Genomic DNA, 24,343 nt, shown 5'->3' with positions numbered 1-24,343 from the left:
CAATCTCAGCTCACTGCAACCGCTGCCTACTGGGTTCAAGCAATTCTCCTGCCTCAGCCTCCCAAGTAGCTGGGACTACAGGCGCGCGCCACCATGCCCAGCTAATTTTTGTATTTTTAGTAAGACGGGGTTTCACCATGTTGGCCAGGATGGTCTCAATCTCTTGACCTCGTGATCCACCCACCTCGGCCTCCCAAAGTACTGGGATTACAGGCGTGAGCCACTGTGCCCAACCAATTTCTCAGTTCTTAATGATGAACTCCTCTTTATGAATATTCTCTGCCTGGAAAATCTCACCAAGTAATCATCCTTTCACTGTTTACTAGCACACTAGTGCAGTGGTCTTCAAAATGAGGTGTTCAAACCTCTGGGGATAAATGTACTTTCCAAGTACATTTTGATGTACTTTCCAAGGAGTACATCAAAATATGGATAGTATCATGAGTATCAAGTTACAAATTCTAAACTTTCATATGGATACTTTTAATAAAATCCTTTCTGTTTTCTTCCACTTTCCAGGAGAAAGGCATATTTTTCACTTATCTTGCCTTTTCCAGGGGCCCATTGTGCTGCAGTAGCAAAGAGAAAATTCTAAATATTAGTATTGATATTTAGGAAATTTGTTTTGAATTTTTTAACTCTTTTCTTCTATAAAATTTGAAGAAAGGCCTAATCAAATTGTCAGGTGATAACTAAAAGTTTTTGGTAATAGATTACTCTGTGATATTTAGCATGAAACTTGGGAAGATTGTAAAGAACTGTGTCAAATTACTATAACAAAACACTTTTTGTTCCCACCTACTTATTTTTATACATAAGATTTCTCACAACTTTCACATGAAAATAGGGATGGAACTGATGGTGAAACTTTTCTCGTTCTGAAATAAGTAATTTTTTTCCTTGAATATGTAAATTCATTGGAAAATGACCCAACTTATTTTTTGCTTCGATATTTAACAATTTTTATGTTTGGAAATTATTTATCAAATTAACAATTTTGATGGTTACTCAAATCAGAAAACAAACTTAACACAAGGTTTTAGTATGACATGAAAAAATAACATAGATATGTGTGTTTGGACTTTCTTTATGCAGAGAGGTATCATAGAATGATACGTAAAAGATTTTTAGGCAGCAATATGTTGGAATATAGGTTAGGGGAAGAGAGATAAATGATATAAAGTCTATGACTATTAAATTAAATACTTCATCACATTTAAAAATGACTAATGGTCATTTTAAAGTAAAAAATAGCTATGACTAATGGTCATTATTTTAAAGTGAAATAAAAAGCTATGCTTTTAGATTATACTGGATACATTTAGAGAGATTGAAAATATTTTGTTTGAAAATGTCTACAACAATCTGTTAGAAGTTAAATCCTTGCAATTATCTAAATGTATGATGGAGAATTTTAGATGTAAACTTAAACATATTATTTTAGGAGATACATGTACATAAAAGTTTGAGAGCTACTGAATTATTCTAGTAAATTGTCCTTAATGCATTTTTTAATCTTACCCAATAATGCAGCCCTTAACTCCTGTCACTCTTTCTTCCTCAATAATGCTCAAATAGCATCAATCCTTTCCATTTGCACTAGCCACTCCTGCGGCTGGACATTTTTCCTCACCTCCTTGCACTGATCAAGTCCTCATATGAGAGTCTCTCAGAACGCCCCCAGTCTTTCATTTGTTGCACTATTCTTGAGTTGCATTTTTACCTTTGTGTGACTATTTTGAACAACTCTTATTTCCCTCTTACCTCCTTACCACTCCACCTCACTTTGGTGTGTGTAAAGGCAGAAACCATGCATTTTTAATTCCTGGCACATAACAGGGGCTAGCATTAGTTGACTGAATGAATGAAATATTCTAAATGTCTAACAGTGCCCAACACACGGGAGTTACTCAATGTGTATTTATTGAGTGAATGCATAAATGAACATATACCATTCAACAGAATAATATAAAGAGAAACAAAATTAGTCCTCTTGTGGGAAAATTGTATGATGTATGGCTTTATGTTCATACACAGTGAGTGTGAAATTTTGGACTTTTAGAGCTGATACAAGCACTGGAAATTTAGGGGCAATCTCCTGACTTCAGAAATACAGTTGAGATTTTGAGAAATTAACTAAAGCCACAACTGTTTAATGACAAAAGACAAGCTAATTCCTGAGCTCAGCTCATTGGAGGGGTGGGCAGCCCTGTTGTTTTTGCTATTGCATACAAACTTCTTGCTATGTTCACTGGTCTACAAAATGTCTATGCTGGTTACAGCACTCGAATGGCAGGTCTGGCTTTAGCCTATGAAAATTTAGAGTGGAATAATTTATAATAAGAGTGGAAAAAATAAAGAACTGAGTAAATAGCACAACACCAACTTGGAATCATAAACAATAAGTTAGGATCTATGTTTTGGGGAAAGAAAACATGAGGTTTCTGGATGAGATATACACAGACCATAGTGGAAAGAGTCTTTTGTCCCTCCACCTTTATGTTCTCACATAAGAAAAGCAAACATTGATAGATAAGGATCAGACACAAAGAAACACAGCTATGTGGAGCATCTACACTGTGAGATAAAGTGAGCTCTGGCTGACAAAGGGACATTTGCCATGAATAGCAACTGATTAAAAAGAGAAAGGATGAAACAGTTATATTTGCCAGGTGGCCAAGAAAGGCATTATTCCTTCAAGTAGGGGAAAAGGGTCATATGTTCTCCTGCTCCTAATTAAGAATCTCTATGGTAGCATTTTGTTTTATATTTTATGTTACAGGTCACATCCTTGTAAGCCTCAAAACTTACAGGTTAGATTTAGCATTGAAGGCATTCAATAAGTGTTACTATCTCCACAGTTCCCACTTAAAATTCACACCACCCACTACCCAAAGATAATGAAAACAAGTAGAGGGTAGCTCCGAATAAAACTAGTGTTTTGTAATTTCCTACAAAGGTTAAGTATTATATAAGCATTATTTTACGTAACTCTCATGACCTGTGTGGTTGGTAATATGATTGCTATTTTGCAGATGAGGAAACTAAAAGACTTTCCCAAGGTTATTTAGGGAAACAACTTCAATTTGATCACAAGCGTCTTTAACTCTAAAAATAGTTACCTTTCCCTACACCAGCGATTCCCAAAGTGTAATACCTATACCAGCAGCCTCAGCATTACCTGAGAACTTGTTATAAATACAAAACCTTGGGCCTCATCCTACCTACTCAATCAGAAACTCTGAGGGCAACAAACTGTTTTAATTCCATTTGATGTGTCAGGTGCATGTTCAGGTTCGAAAACCACTGGCTTCTTCATGTAGCACCATGAAGCGCATGTGCATGAAACTGTTGCTTCCTCAATGAATTGAGCACTTGAGGTCTGTTGGGCAATTTTTATTTATTTTACCATTTTTTGAACAATTGTATTTTACTGATATGTAGTAATTTGATATACCACAGAACCACATGCAACAGCGTTAGGGGGCAGGCACCCTATTGATATATAATCTTGGCAAGTTGCATAACCTTTGTAAGTTTATAATTTGTTTATGATAAAAAAAATTAAAATGGTGAGATAATACATAAAAAGCACTTAGCCAGCACCTGTAATGTAATAAATGCTCAATACTGTAAATAAAGACAATATAGCTTTATGATCATCATTAAAGACAATATTAGTAATGTTATAATTAATTGAATAGGTAGTGAAGCTCATGTATTATGTATGTTGCAAAGTAGAGATGTGCCTCTACTTAGAATTTTTGTTATAGAATTGTCTTAAATTTTTCAGTTTCAAAATAAATTCCCAATTCATTTCAATTCAATAAACATTTACTATATAACAAGGTGCTGTGTTGTTTCAGGGTATTCTTTTAAGCATAGCGAGGATACCAGTTCAATTTATTTTAAAGAATGGACATCATTATCTATTGCGTAATACTTTAGATGAAATCCTTTAAAATTTTACTTTGCATTGGTTTACAGCACTAAATTGTGCCCTTTAACAGTATTTAATATATTATTATGGATTCATATTTAACTTCCAGTTAAATTTATTACTTAGAGAAAACCCTGTAATGCCATATTTGATCTCTGTATAGTTAACTGTACAACATTGTGTTTTAACAAAGAGATTTTCAAATAACAGTTTATCTGCAGTAATGCTATGCATTCTCTTTTTTACTCAGTGAGACTTAGGCCTATTATTTCTTGTTTATTTGCACCAACCAGTAAAAGAAACCAATTTCCATTCCCTTTATAATGTTTTTTATACAGAGAAAAAGGCCATTATCTTTCCTGTGTCTTTTTTTTTTTTTTTTTAGTGAGATTTTCAAGTTTCACAAGCTTCTCTCATAGCTCATGTTTTCAAGATCTTTTTACCATTTGTATTGTATCTCCACCAAATGCTTGGCAATTTGCCTCTTTTTTGAAATGTGTTTTTTTGGTTGTTGAACTTAGTCTCCAAAATGCCGCCTAACAAGACCTGAATGTAGTCAATCCATTTTTATGCAACACATCACCATTACAATTCAACACACTGTAGCATTTGAATATTTTAACAGGTATGAGAATGTCTACTCATTCAATTTATTATCCTCTGTAACTCTTGAATTTTTCTTTCTGCTGCTATCATCTCTAGATATTCATTGCATATTTTGATCTCATTATCCCTCCCTGCACCACCTTTCACATTCATTTTATTTTCGTGATTCTGATGTCACTCATTTTACTCATATCCCCGATGTTTCAAGATTATGCTGGTTAGTAGTACAACACCGCACATTTGCAATCCCTGTTACTTCTATGACTCACTGTTTGTAGACATATTAAATATATATTTCCCAAGGTGTTTTATAAGTCTACTACTACATTACCTCTAGTATTCTTTTCCTAGATGACTTTTGTAAATCACTCCATTTAAGGCTCCCATTAAACAAACGAACAAAAAAAGCAAACAAACAAGGGTTACTGGTCTATTGCTATAGGGCCATTTTTTAAAAAAAATGTTGTTCTTTTCTTTATTGACTCAGTTTAAGGAACTTAAACAAGCACCAACTACAGAATTGCATTATTGTTTAATTATCAAGCTGTCATAAAAAAAAATACAGATTACACCTCTGATCTTTCACACCCAGGTAGTAGCTTAGTGGATATCATGTCTCCTCGCTGCAGGAGGTGACTTGTGTTTGCTGAGGCATGTCATATAGTTGGTTAAGCAAATCTTAGTAAACACAGACTTAGTTTCACTTAACATATTTACTTTCCCAGTTACAAAAGAAAGCAGAGCAGAGAATATAATATAAAGTTAATGAAGGAAATGACAAAAGAACTTTAAGTTATTTGGCCCAAATTTTATTATTTTGCCACCTAAGTGGTAAAGCTACCAAAACCAAAATGCGCTGATGAATTGTTCAAGTTTACAAGTCAAACATTACTGCATTTATGAAATTAAACAGCAACCTATGTAGCTTTCTTCTGTCTGGAATTGCCATCTACCCACTATGCATATTCATAGATACCTACCCCTGCCTTCAGTCCTGCCCTATCCACTTAAGGCCTACTTATCCTGCCTGAATCAGAATGAGATCCCTCCAAGGTTGTAATGTTTCCTTTCTTTGTGTTCACACTCTATCTTGTACTTAGTTCTTATTTCAAAATAAAACTGCTTAAGAAACTATCTTCTATGAATCTTAAGATCAGCCTCTTTGATTTCCAGCTACCAGATGGTACTGAGAATTGTTCAAAAAGCATTCTTAAATAAATGAACTGTTTTTAAAATAGCATTTTTCTCAACAGCTATATTTCTAAAATTTAGACAGTGATATTAGGCTTGAATGTTTTCTAGAAAAATTATGGTGATACAATGATGTGAGTCCAATTTTAATAACAAGGTAGGAAAACATGTTTATATGAGTAGACCCATTAAAGTGTTTAAAACAATAATCAGTCTGAAAAAGGGCATGTGTTTATAGCAAAGTAAAACAACAAGTAAAACACACAAAAACAAAAGGGAAGAAAGAAGAGATTAATTTCTCTATAAATTTTATCTTTTTTATTTGTATATTTGATATGAATTTTAATAAAATTTTAGCTGTTTTTATTTTGGATAAGTTTTTACTTCCATGGTCTGATTATATGTGATAGAATTGAAGGAGGTGGTAAAAATAGAAAAAAAGACCTAGAACCAACCCAAATGTCCATCATCAATAGACTGGATAAAGAAAATGTGGCAATATACACCATGGAATACTACACAGCCAAAAAGTGATGAGTTCGTTGTCCTTCAAAGGGACATGGATGAATCTGGAAAACATCATTCTCAGCAAATTGACACAAGAACAGAAAACCAAACACTGTATGTTATCACTCATAGGCAGATGTTGAACGATTAGAACATGTGGACACAGGGAGGGAGCATCACACACTTCAGGTAGTAGTTCGGGACTAGGGGAGGGACAGTGGGGGTGGGGCAGGTGGGGAGGGTGGGGAGGGATAATGAGGGGAGAAATACCAGATATAGGTGATGGGGGGATGAAGGCAGCAAACCACCTTGCCATGTATGTACCTATGCAACAATCCTGCATGATCTGCACATGTACCCCAGAACCTAAATTACAATTTAAAAAAAAGGCTTTCAGTTCTGTCTGAAAAAACAAAAACAAACAAACAAAAATTTTATAACATTTTCAGATCTAATAAAACAGTTTTCAGAAGACTTAGCAAAAAATCTTGAAAATTTAAAAAGTGAGTACACTTTGGCTCTAGAGAAGACAGATGAAATATTAGATCACTGTCTTCAAACATATGATAGATCAATTGGCAGATGATACTGTTAACATATTTTTCTTTGTGGCTGAATATAAGACCAGAAACAATTAACTTAGGGAACAAGCAGGAAATGCTACAGGAAGGTGAGGTATTATGATGACTTACTAAATAATGTAGTGAAAGATTTCTACAGAGACCTTTTGAACAGAATAGTTACTCTTTGATCTAGTCAGCTAAATATTAAATTTAAACCTAAATAGCTCTTAACAAGACAAATACCAATTTGTTCCATAAGTAGGTTATACTGACTGTGGTTCTCTTAGTTTATCAGAGCAAGTGTCTTTCTCTGTTGCCTGTGGGTCATCCCTCACACACATAGAAGGAACAAGCCCACTGTTGCACATAAAATAGCATCATCTGTACAAATCAACCCCTAGCTTCTCTTCCTTCCTAGGAGGGAAGACTACTTATGGGGCCAAAACCGGAGAGGAATGGATATCAGTTGTCCAAAATGTAAAAAGAAATGGTACATTAATACCCTTGAAAATATAAAAACACCTTAAGAAGGATTATAGTACTATAGGCATAAGACCAATATATTTGATTATTTTTATGTTTAGTATTCTTTTCATTAATAAGTGACATTTAGCACAGTACTTCTTCCTCAAAAGTAATTTAATTAAACAGCTTTAACCTCATATTATATATTAAAATACTATATTGCAAAATTCTAAGATAAGATACAAGTTTAAGGTCATTGTCAAGGGTCACTGAAAAAGTAAAGATCTTTTTTTCATAACCTTTTATTTTTTAATATTAACATTTGTTATGGTACTTTGTTTATAACATATGCTGGTAATTGTTTTATGAATAAATACCACAACCTTTATAAAGAACCTGAAAGAGTCTGGACTGAATTTCATTATTTTGTTCTTATGGGATAGCAGAGCTTTCAAAACTTGAAATAAGGTGACAACTTATATATATTTAAAAATAAAGACCTAAATTAGGAAAGTTAGCATAAACTCAATGAAACATTTCAAAGATACCTGTATTGTGACTTTCATACTTGGAAGCTGTGAACTTGATACAAAATGTTGTGTGCTCTTGTTTTTCCTTGTCTTATTTTTCTCCAGTTGATAAATGAAATGCATCCATTGTGAATTTGAAAGCACTATTAAAAACACCAGAAATACAGGATATGGAACAATTTACCTGTTCCTGTTGCTGGAAATCCAATCTGAAATAAGTGTTGATGCCTGTTGATGACAGTGCTTGTTGCCAAAGCTGCAGGCTAGCATTATAACTTCTCTACGTAGCTCTCTAGGTATCATCAAAAGAGAAACAAATTAAAAAGCAAGTTAGGGAAATATATTCTCTAAATAGTAGATAAGTAAATTATTAACATAAAAATGGTTTTTAGATCTAGAAATCCTATGCTGCTGAGTAAAAGACCCTTAGACAGAGTGGAAGTTAAACATACTAAAAGTTTAACAATACTCCAGTGAGGGGCATGGCTTCCAATCTCAATAGCATCAATAAAGGTAGATCTTAAATTAAAATACAGCAAGGAAATGTCTTTGTTTTCAGGATCAGGCAATGGAAACTGTTCTACCCAGCAGCAGTCCTCTCGGGAAAGTGAAATGTAAGATGAAGAATGAAAGGAAGATCGTCTCATGCTGCTAAAGTCACAATGGCACTAGTAGTCCATTATTGTACAGCTCTAGGGGAAAATAAAAGGGTAAGAAATGAAACAGTACTCATGTTGGTAGGATGCTTGAACAAGAGATCCATTAAAATTATTTTTCGGCCACCCAAGCTTGATATACGTTGCTGCAACTTGCTTTAGAATATATTCCTAAGTGGGGTGTAGAATAAATAAAGATAAGGTCAGTTTAAAACTTCTGTATGCTGACAGTTAAAATTCTATAATAAAATTAAAATATTTTAAAAAATATACCTACTTTCAAATCAGCAAAATTATAAGTGCAGTAATGTTCTATTATAATTTTATTCAATTTAGTATTTCAAATATAAAAAACATGGGCAAAATGCTATTGGAATGGTACAAATCTACTCTCCTTCTATTAAATTACTAAATAATTTGCAGGAGTAAATATTTTAGATGATGACTTTTGTAACAAAATGAGGAAAACAAAGAATATTGATAACAGCTATGCATTCATATGTGAAAGTGTATATAGATATATGAAAATGGACATCTAATATTTGTGCATTTTATATCAACAGGGAATATTTAATGAAAAACAACTATGTTGGACCAACCAATAGCCTAGTATTGATGAAGCTGAGATACACAGAACTCTTCAATGTAATGATAATGGTACTTCAAGGTCAACAATTCATTCAGCTAATGACACATTTAAGTATCGGTACCAAGGTAAGGCATGCTCTCCCTCACAATTTTTTGTTCTTTTAGACAGGGTCCTCACCCTGTCACCCAGGCTAGGGTGCAGTGCCAGCAATCACCACTCACTGCATCCTCTGCCTCTCAGATTCAAGCCATCCTTCCACCTCCGCCTCAAGAGTAGCTGGGAGTACAGGCACAAGCCACTATGCCAGGTTAATTTTTTTTTTTTTTTTTGTAGAGATGGGTTTTCACCATGTTGCCCAGGTTGGCACTCCCTCACTTTAAGGTGGTCCTTGAATATTGCCAAAGGAATGCAAACTACAAACACTGAAATTACAATGAAAAATATTCTTAACTGTTTACTGAAAACAAAGAATCTGACATAATACACTATTCTAATGTAAAAATATATACAAAAATATATTTTACTTTTGCAAAGGTTTAATATTGCAGTGTTTGTTTTAGGGAGAAATAAATGTGCAAACTGATAAAAAAATCATATTGTAACTGTAATGACCCATTTGTTTGCATGTCTATGCTCAGGGCTTAGACAAAACTAACAATGAACATAATTATTCCCATTTAAAAAAATCATTAAAACAAAGTTTCTTTTCTGTAGGTTCAGAGTGAAAATAAAAAGGAAGTAATTCTGATGGCCATCAGAAATCAGATGGCTCTAATAAAAAGATTTCATGTCACAGGAATCCACTCGTCAGTAATCCCAAATGTGCGGGTTAATTAGTATAGTCAGTATGTTATAAAAAATAGGATGATTTTATAAAACACAGGGCCAGCTCTTAAAATAACTAAAGGAAAACAAGTAGTGTTCAAAGATCATGGATAGCATAGTGATAAGAAATTTAAGAATCAAAAGGCTCATGAGCAGTACTTAAGCCTAATTTAGCGAAAATGATTATTAAATCAGATTAGGTGGTGTCAGCAGAGTAATTTTGATTTACTAGGTTTTGAGTTTAGAAAAATCTGGTCAGGTAACATTTTGGAATGTTTGTCATGTCTTCTTGTCTATTTGGATTATCTGTTGCTTGCTTTCCTGTATCCCCTTGGACCCAATTATGAATGGGCTTTTGCCTCAGTGTTGATCTTATCCTTGTTAATTAAGGCAGTGAATTGAATTCACTATGCCCTTTTGGATAAAAATAATGACTAAGAATCGTTACTGAAAATGCCTATATTCTATTAAGATCTTTGGGATCTTTCTACCCCAGTTAAGTCCTTTGTGAACACAGAGCCCTCTAACTCGTGGAAAGTATGTCTGAACATTAAAAATTTGCTATGTATATTTCTTCTTAAATTCTGAAGCATTTAAGCTTAATTGACACTTTTAGGTCAAAGCAAAAGGTAGCTTGTGTATTAAATTTCATCTTCAAATAATTGTCATATATGTTGCATAGAAAATCAGGATAAAAATCAGGATAACACAAACTAGAAGAACAAACTCATATAACTTGGGATCAGTTGCATATGCAATAGTAGAAAAAAATAAAAAAGTGTATTTTCTAAAAATTAGAAGGAAAAATTCTGTCTTTTTTACATTGAAAACATTGTAGTTTTCCATGCGGTCGAGTAATTTATCTAGAGGATAAAGAGCTCGGCTGGCAGCATGCCAAGGAAGAAAATCCTTCTCCTCAGACAGGTATCTGATAATCTCCAGAGGAATATTTTGAGGCAAATACCCAGCCCTACAGAAAAAAAAAAAAAAAAAGTCAATGTTAATTATATGCACAATAGATACATGATGCACAAATGAAGGTTTTTTACTTATACAACTAAAAGGCAGAAAAGCAAGATTCATCATAATATAAAGAAAGCATATTCACTGCTATAAAAATAAAATTACTCACTTTTAAAATATAGTCATAATTAGGATGCCAATGCCACCTTAATATATGCAGAGTTGGACAGTTAAAATTTTTGAATACAAAACATCAGAATGCATTTTTTTTTTAAAGTAAGGAATTGTGGAACATAAGCAAAATCAAGTCTAGGTATGTTCCTTCACAGAAAGTCTTCAGAGGTTAACACGCAACTGAAAATAATTGATCACTGAAATGTAATTTCAGTTTTTCCATGTATTGTCTTTACTTGTCATTTAGCTCAGTGTAATGATATTTAATACATATTTTTAAAATTAAAATGTCAATTTGCAGCTTTGAGTGTTTGCTGTGTTTGCTAGATTACAATAATAGCATGTTTTTCTAACCTTTTTTAAAGTTGCTTTCCATAACACTGGTAAAAATCTGAGTTAGGTTTTAATAGTCCAAATTACAAAAATTTTAAAAGAAGAATCGACTCTTTTATTATTTTCCTTTAGAAATAAAATGTGTCACTTTGAGAACCAATATCAATTTCCTTATAAAATACTAAATTGTACCTTTTAAAAATTATCTTAATATATATTGTTTATATTTTAAAAGGCCATATCAAGAATAGGAACCCAAAATAACAGTATATCTCTTTTCTCCCATAGACTGTATATAATATTCTTGCAAAATAAAAGCAATATAAATGACAGTCCACAGTACATTGATGGTCTTAGCCTTGACATCTTTGCTGTATATAGTGACACTGTGTATTTTGGTGGAATTTTTCAGCATTGATATTTGCCATGGTTTGAACGTTGGTGTTTCCCTAAAATTATGTGTTGGAACATAATACCCATTGTGACAGTATTAAGAAAAAGGGCCTTTGGAAGTGATTAGGTCATAAGGGCTTCATTTTCATGAATAAGCTTAGTGCCCTTATTAAAGAGGTTCCAATGAATTTTCTTGACTCTTCTTTTCAGTATGAGTGCAGCAAGAAGGCACCATCTTTGAAGCAGAGCAAGCTCTCATCACACATCTAGTCTGCCAGAAGTTGATCTTGGACTCCCCGGCCTCTTGAACCATGAACAAAAATTTGTATTGTTCCTAGATTATCCAGTGTAAGGTATTTTGCTATAGCAACACAAAGAGACTAAGACAAAATCAACTGAATGCAGACTGTTAACATAGGGAAGAAGGAACTATGAAAGCAGCAAAGCCTGGTTGTCCTGCTTATCTACATTTCACACTGGTCTTTTGTAACATAACAAAATTAGATGGATCTTTGTATTTGTGCATGGTGGAAAGTGAACAGAGAGGAAACAAAGCCTTTTTCATCTTCAGTTAAAAAAATTGTTCCATATTATTTAGTCTTAATTCAATGTCATATGCAAAAATTACCCTATAGATGAATATTAGCTTATAATTGTGCTTATAATGTTCATAATAAAAACCAATTCTGAAGAGGGTGCTGCAGTTTTCTTTTAATTAAAACAAAAGAATGTGTGTCACTCTAATGATTTTGATTCAATCATAGTACAAGATCAACCACAGGTTCATAATTCACATAAATAAGATAGTGAGAAAACCCCAAATTTCATATAATTTGAAAATCTAAAAATTTATGATTTAGAGTATTTCTAGATCTGTGCCACTTCCCTGTGCAATCTCCATTTTGTATATTTTTGTAGAAATAGCATGAAATTATACTATGGCAACAATAATTAAAGAAGCAACTATACTTTAGCTAGTATAACATCCCAATAGTAAGTTAAATCTTGATTTCACAGGTTTGTTGCTCCCTGAAAAATACAATTTTTTTATTAAAATGATGCTTTAGATTACTTCCTTAAAAGAAATGTAGTTTCCAGTAGTTCAGATTTTATAATTTGTCTTTCTCAAACTTTTAATTTAATATTAGTATGGTGATTATATATTCACCTTCTCTTTATACATGCCATTGATTGTATAATGTTAAAGTTTGAAGATTTATTTAGAAGCCATTATTATTTTGTTAAACAAATAAAAGTCATGTATTTTCTAAGAAAACCTTTTAGAAAGTAGCTAACTTATTACAAATCTTCAAGTAAGTTTGGAAAGTTCCTTGAATCTTGTTTCCTATAGATTTGAACGTGATAGCCTTATGTCAAGTATAATTTATTGTGTTTTACTTCATCTCTAGAAATGGATAGACATTATTTAGTGACTTATACTTTGTAGGAAATTTTCTGTAAATAAAAAAGATGACAAATAACGTTATATAAAGAAACTCAGATTTGAGAAAGAGCCTGAACCTGACTACTACTGCACTCATACAATTAGGCAAATAATTTCTCTCTCCAGCCCTCACACTCTTCGTCTACAAAATAAAAGGATGGAGCTAAGAGACACCCATTTTTTCCCACAAAACCTTTTAATCTAACCTGTATATCTACAATTTAATCTACTGAAAAATAATTGTAATACTATGGGCACAATTTACGTATTTAAAACTTGAAAAATACTTTGTAATTTTATATTCTCCATTCTTTAGTTGCTTAATATGTACAAGTCTAGGAGGCAGGACATGGATCTAGGTTTGATAAGACATCTGGCATTGTGTGAAAAAAATAAAAGCAAAGCAAACCTGATAGAAATTCCAAATAATGGCAAGGTAAGTAAGGAAAAGCATTCATTATGGAAATGCAGCAAGTTCTGTTTTGAGGAATTTTTTTGCAAAAATCACTAACTGTTCACCAAAATCGATGCTCTTCTCTTCTTCTTTGGATGAACTATACTTTCCAGTTCTTCTGGTACTTCGGTGTGGTCATGAGACTAATATCTAGCCAATAGAATATGAATGTGCCTCTCTGCCAAGACTATCCTTAGAAATCTCTCATTAACTACTCTATGTTCTTTTTCCTTAAGTGAACTTTCCAGGCGACCTTGGAAGTCTTGTATTGAATATGCCAAAAACCTCCTGGGTCCCTGGATAACTGCATGACCATGTCAGTTCTCACATCCACTCCTGTTGTGTAAGTAGAAATAATTTGCATTGTATCTGATCCAAAGGTATTTTGGGGTCATTTTTTTTTTAAAGCAGTTAACCTTCTTTAATGCAGACCTTGAATAGAATAAGAAACAGATTATACTCAAATTGCCCTCATTCTGCTGTGATACCAACATATGTAATTACCAACTACCTAATTTAATATACTTGCATTAAAGCCTACTACATCATGATATGTAGGTACACTTAATTGGACAAGAGGATGATCAGCTTCATTATGAAAGTAAGAATTGTAAGAGATAATGTTGTGTATAGGTTTACCTAGCTTAGGTGTGTGTTTGTGTAATTGGCTGGTAATGATATCTGTGATTACTACTACTGATAATGCAATCAATTTAGGGGAAGTGTGTGGAATCCAATGAATGAAACACGACATTAGCTCACAGTAATCAGCCCAGTGGGAAGCACACTTAGGGTTCTGATGCTGAAATGCAGTTTTCCTAAATTTGCATCATCACAGGGACATATTGCTAATAAAAGTTTTAAAATAGCAAATTTAAAGAATACATATTATATATATTTCATATATAATTAAATGTGTCCTATTAATATTGTAGGAAGGGGTTGTAGATTATATCTTTCTTCCCTACTATTGGAGTGAGGATGAGGGTCAGAAGTAATTCAGGAATGAAAGAAAAGACAATGAGAAAGAGGCAAATGAGGAATATTACAAAAATAAATAAAAGATAGTCCATTTGCAGCTCCCATCCCTTGCTACCCAAACACATATATCCTTCCCTCCCTTCCCTCCTCCTTCTTCAATTTACAAGACTTTGAAATAAAATATATCTTTAGGTGTATAAGATAATGTATTTTATAAGAAAATGATTAAAACAAGACTACATTAGCTGACGTTGAAATGCTCTGACCTTAACTGGCCTTGTTTCCACCTAAGATCCAAAATCCCTTTTTAAAAACCATTCAGAATTCCTGTGAATGTTGACTCTTTAATCTTACTGAGATGGGTGGCTTGTATAGAAAAATAACCTATTTTACTGTGAGTTGTTTTAAAGGCCATTGTTTCCTGGGTTTAAAACTTAACGAAAAATAAAACACAATTCTCAGATTCTTAGGTGCATCATACTCTATTCTTTATGAATTGAATACTCATTTAAAGCCAATAAATAGCCTCCTACATGTTTCACAATCTACGTCAAAGATACTGTCATTATCCCTTAGGGCACAGATTTTTAAAGCACTTGCTGAAATGCTTAATTAAAAAGTTTTCAAGGTTTTGTCTGTTATTCTTTATTATTCATTATTAAAACACTTTATATGCTCTTTGTGGGAAAATCTTATGGCACAGACTGGAAATCCCAATAGTCCTTGATGTTCCATAGAATAAAAGGGAAAAAAACACAGGAGAAGTATCTCTGTCAATGAACGGCTCATTTGATCAGTTTATATATATATATATATATATATATATATATAAATTTAGGCATTGCTTCATTATCTGAAGAGACGTAAAAGGAAGTTCCTGCTTTGTAGCCCCATAAAATTAGTGATATAGTATGAATATTTGTCCCCGCCCAAATCTCATGTTGAATTGCAAATCCCAATGCTAGAGGTGGGGCCTTGTGGGAGGTGTTTGGATCATAAGGGCAAATCCCCCTTCATGGATTGATACTGTCTTCCTGATGCTGAGTTCTCATGAGATCTGGTCATTTAAAAGTGTATGACGCCTCTCCCTGACTCTCCTTTCTCTTGCTCCTACTTTTGCCAGGTGTTGTGTCTGCTCCTACTTCACCTTCAATTATAAGTAAAAGCTACCCGAGGCCTGCCCAGAAGCTGACACCAGCGCTATGCTTCCTTTACATCCTGCAAAATTGTGAGCCAATTAAACCTGTTTTCTTATAAATTACCCAGTCTCACTTATTTCTTTATAGCATTACAAGAATGGCCTGATACAATTAGGAATGTGAAAGGTGCACAGAGAAGAGATCTCAGAGCCCTTCCTTCTGCTCCTTCTCTTCCAGAAACCCTTCTCCCAAACTTGACTTAGGCATCTATTTTCTGGGTTCAACTAATACTCTGAAAACACCTCTATTCATAATAATTACCATGACATTAGTCATGATTTTCTCATAGTATTATCTTACACACTGGCCTTATCTCCTTCAGAAAATGAAATATGCTCTACCCATATTTTTATTCCCACAGCCTAATGCAGAGGCTAGCACAAAATAGGCACTCAATAAGTGTTCCTTAATGTAAATTAAATTATGACAATAATGTCATAATTTTTAAAAACAGGATTACTTGCCAAATATACTAAAACTTAAACACAAACTTTTTTAAAAGAAATTAAGCATTTTTTAAGTTTAAAAAACAGCAGGATGAGAAAATTCTATTAGAGTGATATTTATAGTATTTTTGCTCATCTATTTTATTAACAATAACACATATAGAAGATAAGAAGGCCACTGCTATCTAGACAACAGCTTTTTTTTTTTAAATATAAATCATCAATTTTATGAAAAATCACCATATTTTTAAAAACAAAAGAAATTAGTGTGAAGGTAGCTTTGTTTTACATTATTCCAAATTTCTTTTTTTTTTTTTTTTATTTGTACTTTAGGTTCTGGGGTTCATGTGTAGATCATGCTGGATTGCTGTATAGGTACATACATGGCAATGTGGTTTGCTGCCTCTATCCCTGCTTCACCTACATTAGGTATTTCCCCTAATGCTATCCCTCCCCAACCTCCCCACACCTCACTGCCTCTCCTCTAACCCCCCAACAGACCCCAGTGTGTGATGCTCTCCTCGCTGTGTCCGTGTGTTCTCATTGTTCAACACCCGCCTATGAGTGAGAACAGGCAGTGTTTGATTTTCTGTTCTTGTGTCAGATTGCTGAGAATGATGGTTTCCAGATTCATCCATGTCCCTACAAAGGATATGAACTCATTGTTTTTTATGGCTGCATAGTATTCCATGGTGTATGTGTGCCACGTTTTCCTTGTCCAGTCTACCATCGATGGGCATTTGCGTTGGTTCCAGGAATTTGCTGTTGTAAACAGTGCCACAATGAACATACGTGTGCGTGTGCCTTTATAATAGAATGATTTATGATCCTTTAGATAGATATCCAATAATGGTATTGCTGGGTCAAATGGTATTTCTATTTCTAGATCCTTGAGGATTGTCTTCCACAATGGTTGAACTAATTTATACTCCCACCAACAGTGTAAAAGCGTTCCTATTTTTCCACATCCTCTCCAGCATCTGTTGTCTCCAGATTTTTTAATGATTGCCATTCTAACCGGCATGAGATGGTATCTCAATATGGTTTTGATTTGCATTTCTCTAATGACCAGTGATGATGAGCATTTTTTCATGTGTTTGTTGGCCTCATATATGTCTTTTTTTGAAAAGTGTCTGTTGATATCCTTTGCCCACTTTTGAATGGGTTTGTTTGTTTTTTCTTGTAAATCTGTTTTTGTTCTTTGTAGATTCTGGGTATTAGCCCTTTGTCAGATGGATAGATTGCAAAAACTTTTCCCCATTCTGTTGGTTGCCAATTCACTCTAATGATTGTATCTTTTGCTGACAACAGCTTTAAATTAACTAGTCTACACCAAAAAAAAAAAAAAAATAGCTTTACAGCCAGTGAGCATGTAGAGGCATTATACAAACATTTCTGCTTTATTTTTCTCTGATTAGCAAAAATTCTCACCTGGCTAATGAGTAGCAGGGCTAGAATTCAAAGCCAGGACTTACAAACAAGCTCCTGCTCATCCTACCCCATGAGACAACCTCTCAAAATACCTCTTTCAATTAGAGTTAAGTGCTTCCTTCCTTCCTTCCATTCACATCTGGCTTGTATGTCACTCTCATGGCATTTATCATGTTAGACTTAATACACAAATGTATACATAGTGTGATCACAGATGCTATGAAGGGAAAGCAAGCAGGGTTAGGGAAAGAAAAATTAGAGGGGAGTAGTTTAAATAGGGTGGTGAGGGAAGGTGTCACCTGCATGAAGTGAGAGAACAGGTTGATCGATTCTGGCGAGAGAAGAATTCTGACTAAGGAAACAGCAATTTTGGCCGGAGGAGAATACTGACTCAGGAAGTAGCAAATTCAAAGGTCTTGAAATAAGAATAGACTGGGATGTTGGAAGAATAGCAGAGGGTCTTCATAGCTGGAGTGGAGTTAGCTGAGGAAAAAGGGTAGGGTATGAAGTTGCAGAGGTCAGTGGTAACCACAGCATGAAAAATCTTAAATAATAAGGGCTTTGGATTGTTTTCTTTTGTCCATCAGAAAATATATTTGTTATTATCATGTGAGTGAAGAAAAGATGTCAGTATTCACAATAGAAAAGAGATTGCATAAGGTAAGGTTGCCTTTATATTGATTTTTAAAATTTATTTCACTTGTAATCATAAACATTATTCTAATAAGAGGTAAACTTTCTCTCCTTTTTATCTTCTTATTTGCATGATCATCATAAGAAATCAAAGTGAAAGAACTCTTACACAGTCAAAGGAGAAAACCAAAATGCCACAGCCTACACAATTTCACACAGCACTGTTTTCCTAAGATCTAGGTTTTTCCCTCTCTTCTTTATACTCCAATTGTTAATAACTCAGCCTCACCCTTACCCCCATCTTTGTTAGAGTGAATGTTCACAAAATGAAGGAACTTGGCTAGAAGAGAAAGTTTATATGGCCTGTAGAAGTTCAAAGTGCAAAAAGGTCAAGAAGGCTGCCTTTTCAAATAATTACTGATCAAAATGTGATATAATCTGGCCGAATTCACTCTCTGGTGCTTCTTTTTAATGATATTCTCTTTAAATGTGTTACTTTCTTGCTAGGAGGAAAAAAAAACAGTTCTACCTCTGAAATTAATGTTGAAGGAGATTTGCTTGTTCCAGAGTTGATTTTATCATCTCTTCTCAAGCATGTTCTGTTTGGCATGATGAACACAGCACACGTACACGCTGGCTAGTGCAGAGATGCTTAGGGTCTGGTGTGTGCTCTGGTGATAAAACTGAAGAATTTTGGCCTGCAGATCAGCACAGACAGGACAAAACTCATGTCACTTGAACTTTGCTTCCACCTCTTTGGCAGCTTTCTGATATTGCTCGGTGGTGACTTTGTGGAACTCAGCTTCTCTCCTCCAGTCTAGCCAGCTGCTCCTTGTAAAATGCATCCTGCTGCTTTGCCACTATGTCTTTCTCTTCCAGGTGCTTAGCCAGGGGCTTTGTCTTACAGCCTTTCTCCTCACTTGATAGCCTCTCTGAAGCATAGCTCATTGGCAGTGGCTCTCTCTTGGTTGATCCAGTTCTTTTCCTCGCTTTAATCACTTCTGATTTTCAGAACTTCTTTTTTTTCCATGCTCCTGTGCCAGTTCCACAGGTACTCTTCTTTTTAAATCTTCATGAAAAACTGAAGTACCATAAACAGCAGAATATTGCTGTGACATTAAATAAGATGATGGGAGTTGCTTTCTCACATCAATTACATTTTCTGGAAGTCGGATGCCCTGCACCATGGTGATATTCTCATTCTCATGAGCTTAGAAGGTGACTCTGTGGTGGCAGGCCGTCTGCGTGTGGCTCCTGCTTCTGCCCCTGCAGGGACCTAGTGCAGACCCAGGTGCACACACACATGCAGGCACCCGAATATTTTGCTGCACAGTGGGAGTTCAGATTGTTTTTCTATGTGTGATGGAAAGCCACAGCAAGTTTTTGAGCTGGGAAATGACAAGGTCTGATTTATGCTTTAAAAGGGTGACTCTGGCTGCTATGGAGAGTAAACTCAAATGTGCCACGTGGTCTTTCAAGATGAGAAGGAAGTGCATTATGATTTCCCAGTTGATCTTCTCTCACTATACAGACTATACTTATATGAGAAAAATATATACCTAGTGAGTGAAATGAATGACATAAAAATAGAGAACATGAGTTTTAAATATAGGCCAGGCATGACGCTTGTTTTAGAAAGATTCTCATGAAGATATCAGAAAAGAATATTACAAAAGCTTATCCACACATTTTTTATTGTTGTCTAAATGTTAAAAGCAGCATTAGAAAACATAAGGAAGGGTCACTGATAAATAATTTCAGTAATGAATCCATTTTAAAAGAATATATATTTTATGTACAGGAAGATGTATATTACACTTTGGGTTAATTAGCAGAATTAGTATAGAATTTAAATACAGACTACAGCCTGAAATGAATACAAAAAAAAAAAAATCCTCAGCGCTTATGATTTCCATGGAAAATATAACTCTTAAAGCCAGTATGGAATCCTGCTTATTGGCCAGTGAAGTTTTTTAGTGCTCTAAAGGGCCACGTGGGAGTAAAAAGAATAAAAAATTCCAACAGGATTTTTCAGAGATTGAGCCTACTGCCATCAGGACATCAAATCATTAACCTAAAGGCCCATGAATCAGTGAAGCTTCTAACTTCCTATATGGCTGCTTTTTTGAGAAATGTGTGAATAACAGGAAACTAGAAAAGAGTAAAAACATCACTCAAACCACATCACTTAAAAATAACTATGTCTTCTCTAGTCTAATGTTTATGACAAAAGTTTTGCCTTTTATATATTAGACACAAAAGTTTATATATTTAACTTATTGTGGAGGGAGGGAGGAGGGTGAAGATTGAAAAATTACCTATTGGGTACTATGCTTATTACTTGCGTAACAAAATAATCTGTAAACCAAATCTCCGTAATTCACAATTTACCTATATGACAAACCTGAACATGTGCCCCTGAACCTAAATTAAAGTTAAAAATGAAGAAAGAAAGAAAAGAGCAGTAAATAAAATCAGTACTCAAAAAAAGTGTTTGCATGTTATTCAAATTCTTCATAATTACCTCTGGATTGGTTCTGACAATATTCTGCTGGTAAGATAATTGTAGTTCACTATTGTTAAATATTGTGGTTATACATATGTTTTACATCAGAAATGACAGGTCTATGAACATCTTTATACATAATGCTTTTACATGTTCTAAATGATTTTCTTTGGATGGAATGCCCAAATTACAATTATTAAGCTAAACATGTGTTTCTTGGAAAATCTCTGAGTACATGTTTTCAGTCTTTGTAAAGCAGCAAACAGTCCCAGACAAAGGAGCAGAGAACCTTATGTAGATCAAAGAGGCACTGTGATAGCCAACACTGCTTTAGTATTCCTTATATGTCAATCTCTGTGCCAAAGCTTTGCATACACTATGTGACTAAATCCTTGGAACAACATTCTCAGATTGGCAGTATTACCATCCCCATTCTACAGATCAAAATTGAGGCTCAAAAAAGTTTTCTAATCTTTCCAGGGTCATATTGCAAATAAGGGTAGGGCTGGTATTTGAACCCAGTCTTCCTACACCAAACCCATGATATTCTTACTACTATTCTAATAAGAACTGGTGATATTTTTTATTCACCTTCCTATGTTCTAGTAAAAGAAAATATGGGAGGGAAATATAGGGAATATCAAGTGGAAGTGATCATGTATTATGTAAACTGTAAAGTGATACACAAACGTGGCAGCCTTAAGATTGAAGAACCAGAGCTAGAATCCAGCATCACGTGCTGTACATCCATGTTCTGACCTTGATTTGTTCCCTACATTGAGCTAATAAACTCATATACAGATCCCAACACATTCATTTTCCCCTTAGGGACAAAGTACCAAATGGTAGTGTAATCGCCAAGGGAAAATTATTACTCTGTTCTGAATTATTTCCTTCATAAATCTGAAACCAGTCAAACAGGCTCTGTCACAAAAATGACAGGGCTGCTGTACAGTGATGAGAATCCCACATACAAGTGCCCCATAAATTCATGAGTATCACAACCCTCCAAAGTCATTCTGAATCTTGTGTTTAAATCAGAAGTGGGAAGCCAGACTGGCAGCATGTTGGTCAACACTGTGGAAACAATGAAGATGATGATTTACTCAGCCATCAGTTAGAAAAATATCCTATCACCTGTCTCATGCAGATTGTACAACATAAGAAAGGCACTTTGTTTGTTTGTCTTTAAACATTTTTCTATTACATCAAAGGAAAAAAAGGATTTTTTCATTTAGTAACAATAATGAACAGTCATCCATATTTCTCTTACATTGACCTATAGCTGCAAAAAGATATTAGAGCGTGTCAAAGAAACTATTTCAAGCAATAATGAATAATAGAAAATGGATAGAGAAGGACACACCTTCTACGTGTGCCATGCATTTTCACCTTCTCTCATCTTAGTAAAATATCCATTTTTACTTTCAGAGAAATGAAATGCCTAATCTAATTCTGTATGATTTAAAGTGACTTTTCCTGCCTCTCAGAATATTATACTGTATTCTAAATTAGAGTTAAAATCCCTCAATGCTGTTGAAGATCAAGTGTGGAAAGAAAAAATATGTTTTATTACCAGTGTGACAGAAAAAGGACTTCAAATATATAATTTGTTGTATAGGAAGTGGTTCAGTATCTTCAACAAGATAGTTGTGTCCACTTGAAACCATCTTTCAGAGAAGCAGAAATGTTAGATTTTTGGTACTTTGCTCTCTCTCTCTCTCATAAGGATGCTAAATAGTAACTAAAAGAAATAAAAGGCAAAGGTAAAAAAAGCATACTGAGCCACAAAGAGTATAATGTAAATCATGACATAGAAATGTTGCTAACCGCTTATTTTGAAATTTGAACCTACAAAGAGTTTTGGATGTATTTAAAGAAATTTTTAATACTTAGAATTAAAATAAATTGAAACCCTTTTGAAATCATCTAACACCTATATATTACAATAACTGATCCTTTTCGTCCTTTGGGACAGTGACTTCCAGGGACAGAGGTTATAGGGGAGGCAGTTGCTTCTAATGGCTACCTATTTATTACGTTTCTCGTTTTTAGTTGCAACTTCCAGTGTCACAAAATTCAAGATACACTATTCACCTAGAAACAATTACTCTTGGATCTTCAGCTCAGAAATATGACTGTAACTTATCCTTGATATTCTTTAATGGTGATAATGTTCAAATAAAACTTAGAAAAAGTAATGATAATGATGTTCTAACTCCTTAATGATGATTAACAATTAGAAGACATTAATGATATCGATTTACCATGTTCTAACAGTGACACTCTTTAATTTTAATAACAGTGTCATAGTTAAGTCCTTGCTTACTGTCTGAAAATTTACCCCTCATTAACACTTGTAAGAAGTAATTTTCTAAAGTTGCAGCATCAATGAAAATACAAAACAATAGCAAAAAAGTGCTAGCTAATTCAGAACAAATATATATATTAATATTATTCCAAAATGTGAGTGCAAAAATAAAGTGATACTTTTTAATAAGAATTATATTAATTTAAGAATATTTAATATTTTGCTAAAATGATCACATGTAGTTCAACAGTATGGTTAAAACTGAAAGTATAACATTGAAAGAGTTAGAAATTTCTCTTCCATAAGAGAACCACTGACACAAGAAGAAAATTCTGGAACATTAATTTAATGATGGTCATTGTTATTTAATACACAATACTAACACTACAATAATTTTCTCAAGAATCACATGTTTAATATTAAGAAACAGAAACTTAGGAGAAAGAATGATAAAGTGATAAAATCTTTTTCAAAATTGATAATTTTAGATAAATGAGACACTGGCACACCCCATCTGACTAAAAAGCCCTTTAAAAAAAAACTTAAACAATTGCTACTTGATTATTTCAAAGAGAACGTCATCTCAATTAAACTATCTTAAAAGAATTTTTTTCCTATAGATTTGTCTCTAGTTTGTTTAATCTGTAGCTTCTGAGACTCTGCTAAGAACAAATGAGGAAATAAGCACACTACACTTTATACCACCTGTTTTTTATCCCCTCTGGACTTCCATTTGTTAAATTACTTCTAAATTTTCCTGGTTTACAGATTTATCTTCTATTCCATAACCTCAATTGTTTTGTTTCTTTATCTTTGATTCCATGCGTAAGCGAATTCAAGACTTACCATCATCCTTTAGTCGCCAAATGATAACTTGATTACACACAATACTTTGTATTCTAGCCACTGGATTATTTTTGCTTACAGAAATCTAAGCCTGCCCAAATTTTCCACTTTCTAGCTAACTTGCATTGTTTAATCTTTAAAGCACAGTTTATTCACCAAGATATTTCTCAATGTTAATCCCTTTGAGTGAGATTTCTTTCCTAAAACACGGGGTTCCCTTTCAATCTATATCTTTTCATTGTTATTATAAGAAAGTTTACTCTGCCTATATCTTCACACTTCTTTTCCTTTGCTTTCATAAATATCAAGTACAAACAGACACACCAGCACACCAACACACACCACACACACACCCCC

The 24,343-nt window shown here is 34.0% G+C and overlaps 1 protein-coding gene across 1 annotated transcript in view; it reads right to left on the bottom strand.

Annotated features, from left to right (window-relative positions):
- Positions 1 to 24,343, bottom strand: part of TRHDE (thyrotropin releasing hormone degrading enzyme) — a 391,885-nt gene that overhangs the window by 37,798 nt on the left and 329,744 nt on the right. Inside the window, exons 13-15 of the mRNA XM_017510084.2 lie at positions 10,695 to 10,842; positions 8,532 to 8,629; positions 7,987 to 8,094 (exon numbers count right to left, since the gene is read on the bottom strand). Of these exons, the coding sequence (XP_017365573.1) occupies positions 7,987 to 8,094; positions 8,532 to 8,629; positions 10,695 to 10,842 (354 nt within the window). The remainder of the gene's footprint in view (positions 1 to 7,986; positions 8,095 to 8,531; positions 8,630 to 10,694; positions 10,843 to 24,343) is intronic.

This window comes from Cebus imitator, unplaced genomic scaffold (assembly GCF_001604975.1).
Source record: "Cebus imitator isolate Cc_AM_T3 unplaced genomic scaffold, Cebus_imitator-1.0 Scaffold429, whole genome shotgun sequence".
NCBI lineage: Eukaryota > Metazoa > Chordata > Mammalia > Primates > Cebidae > Cebus > Cebus imitator.
Note: the sequence above shows the minus strand (reverse complement) of the source record. Positions and strands in the feature narration are given on the sequence as shown.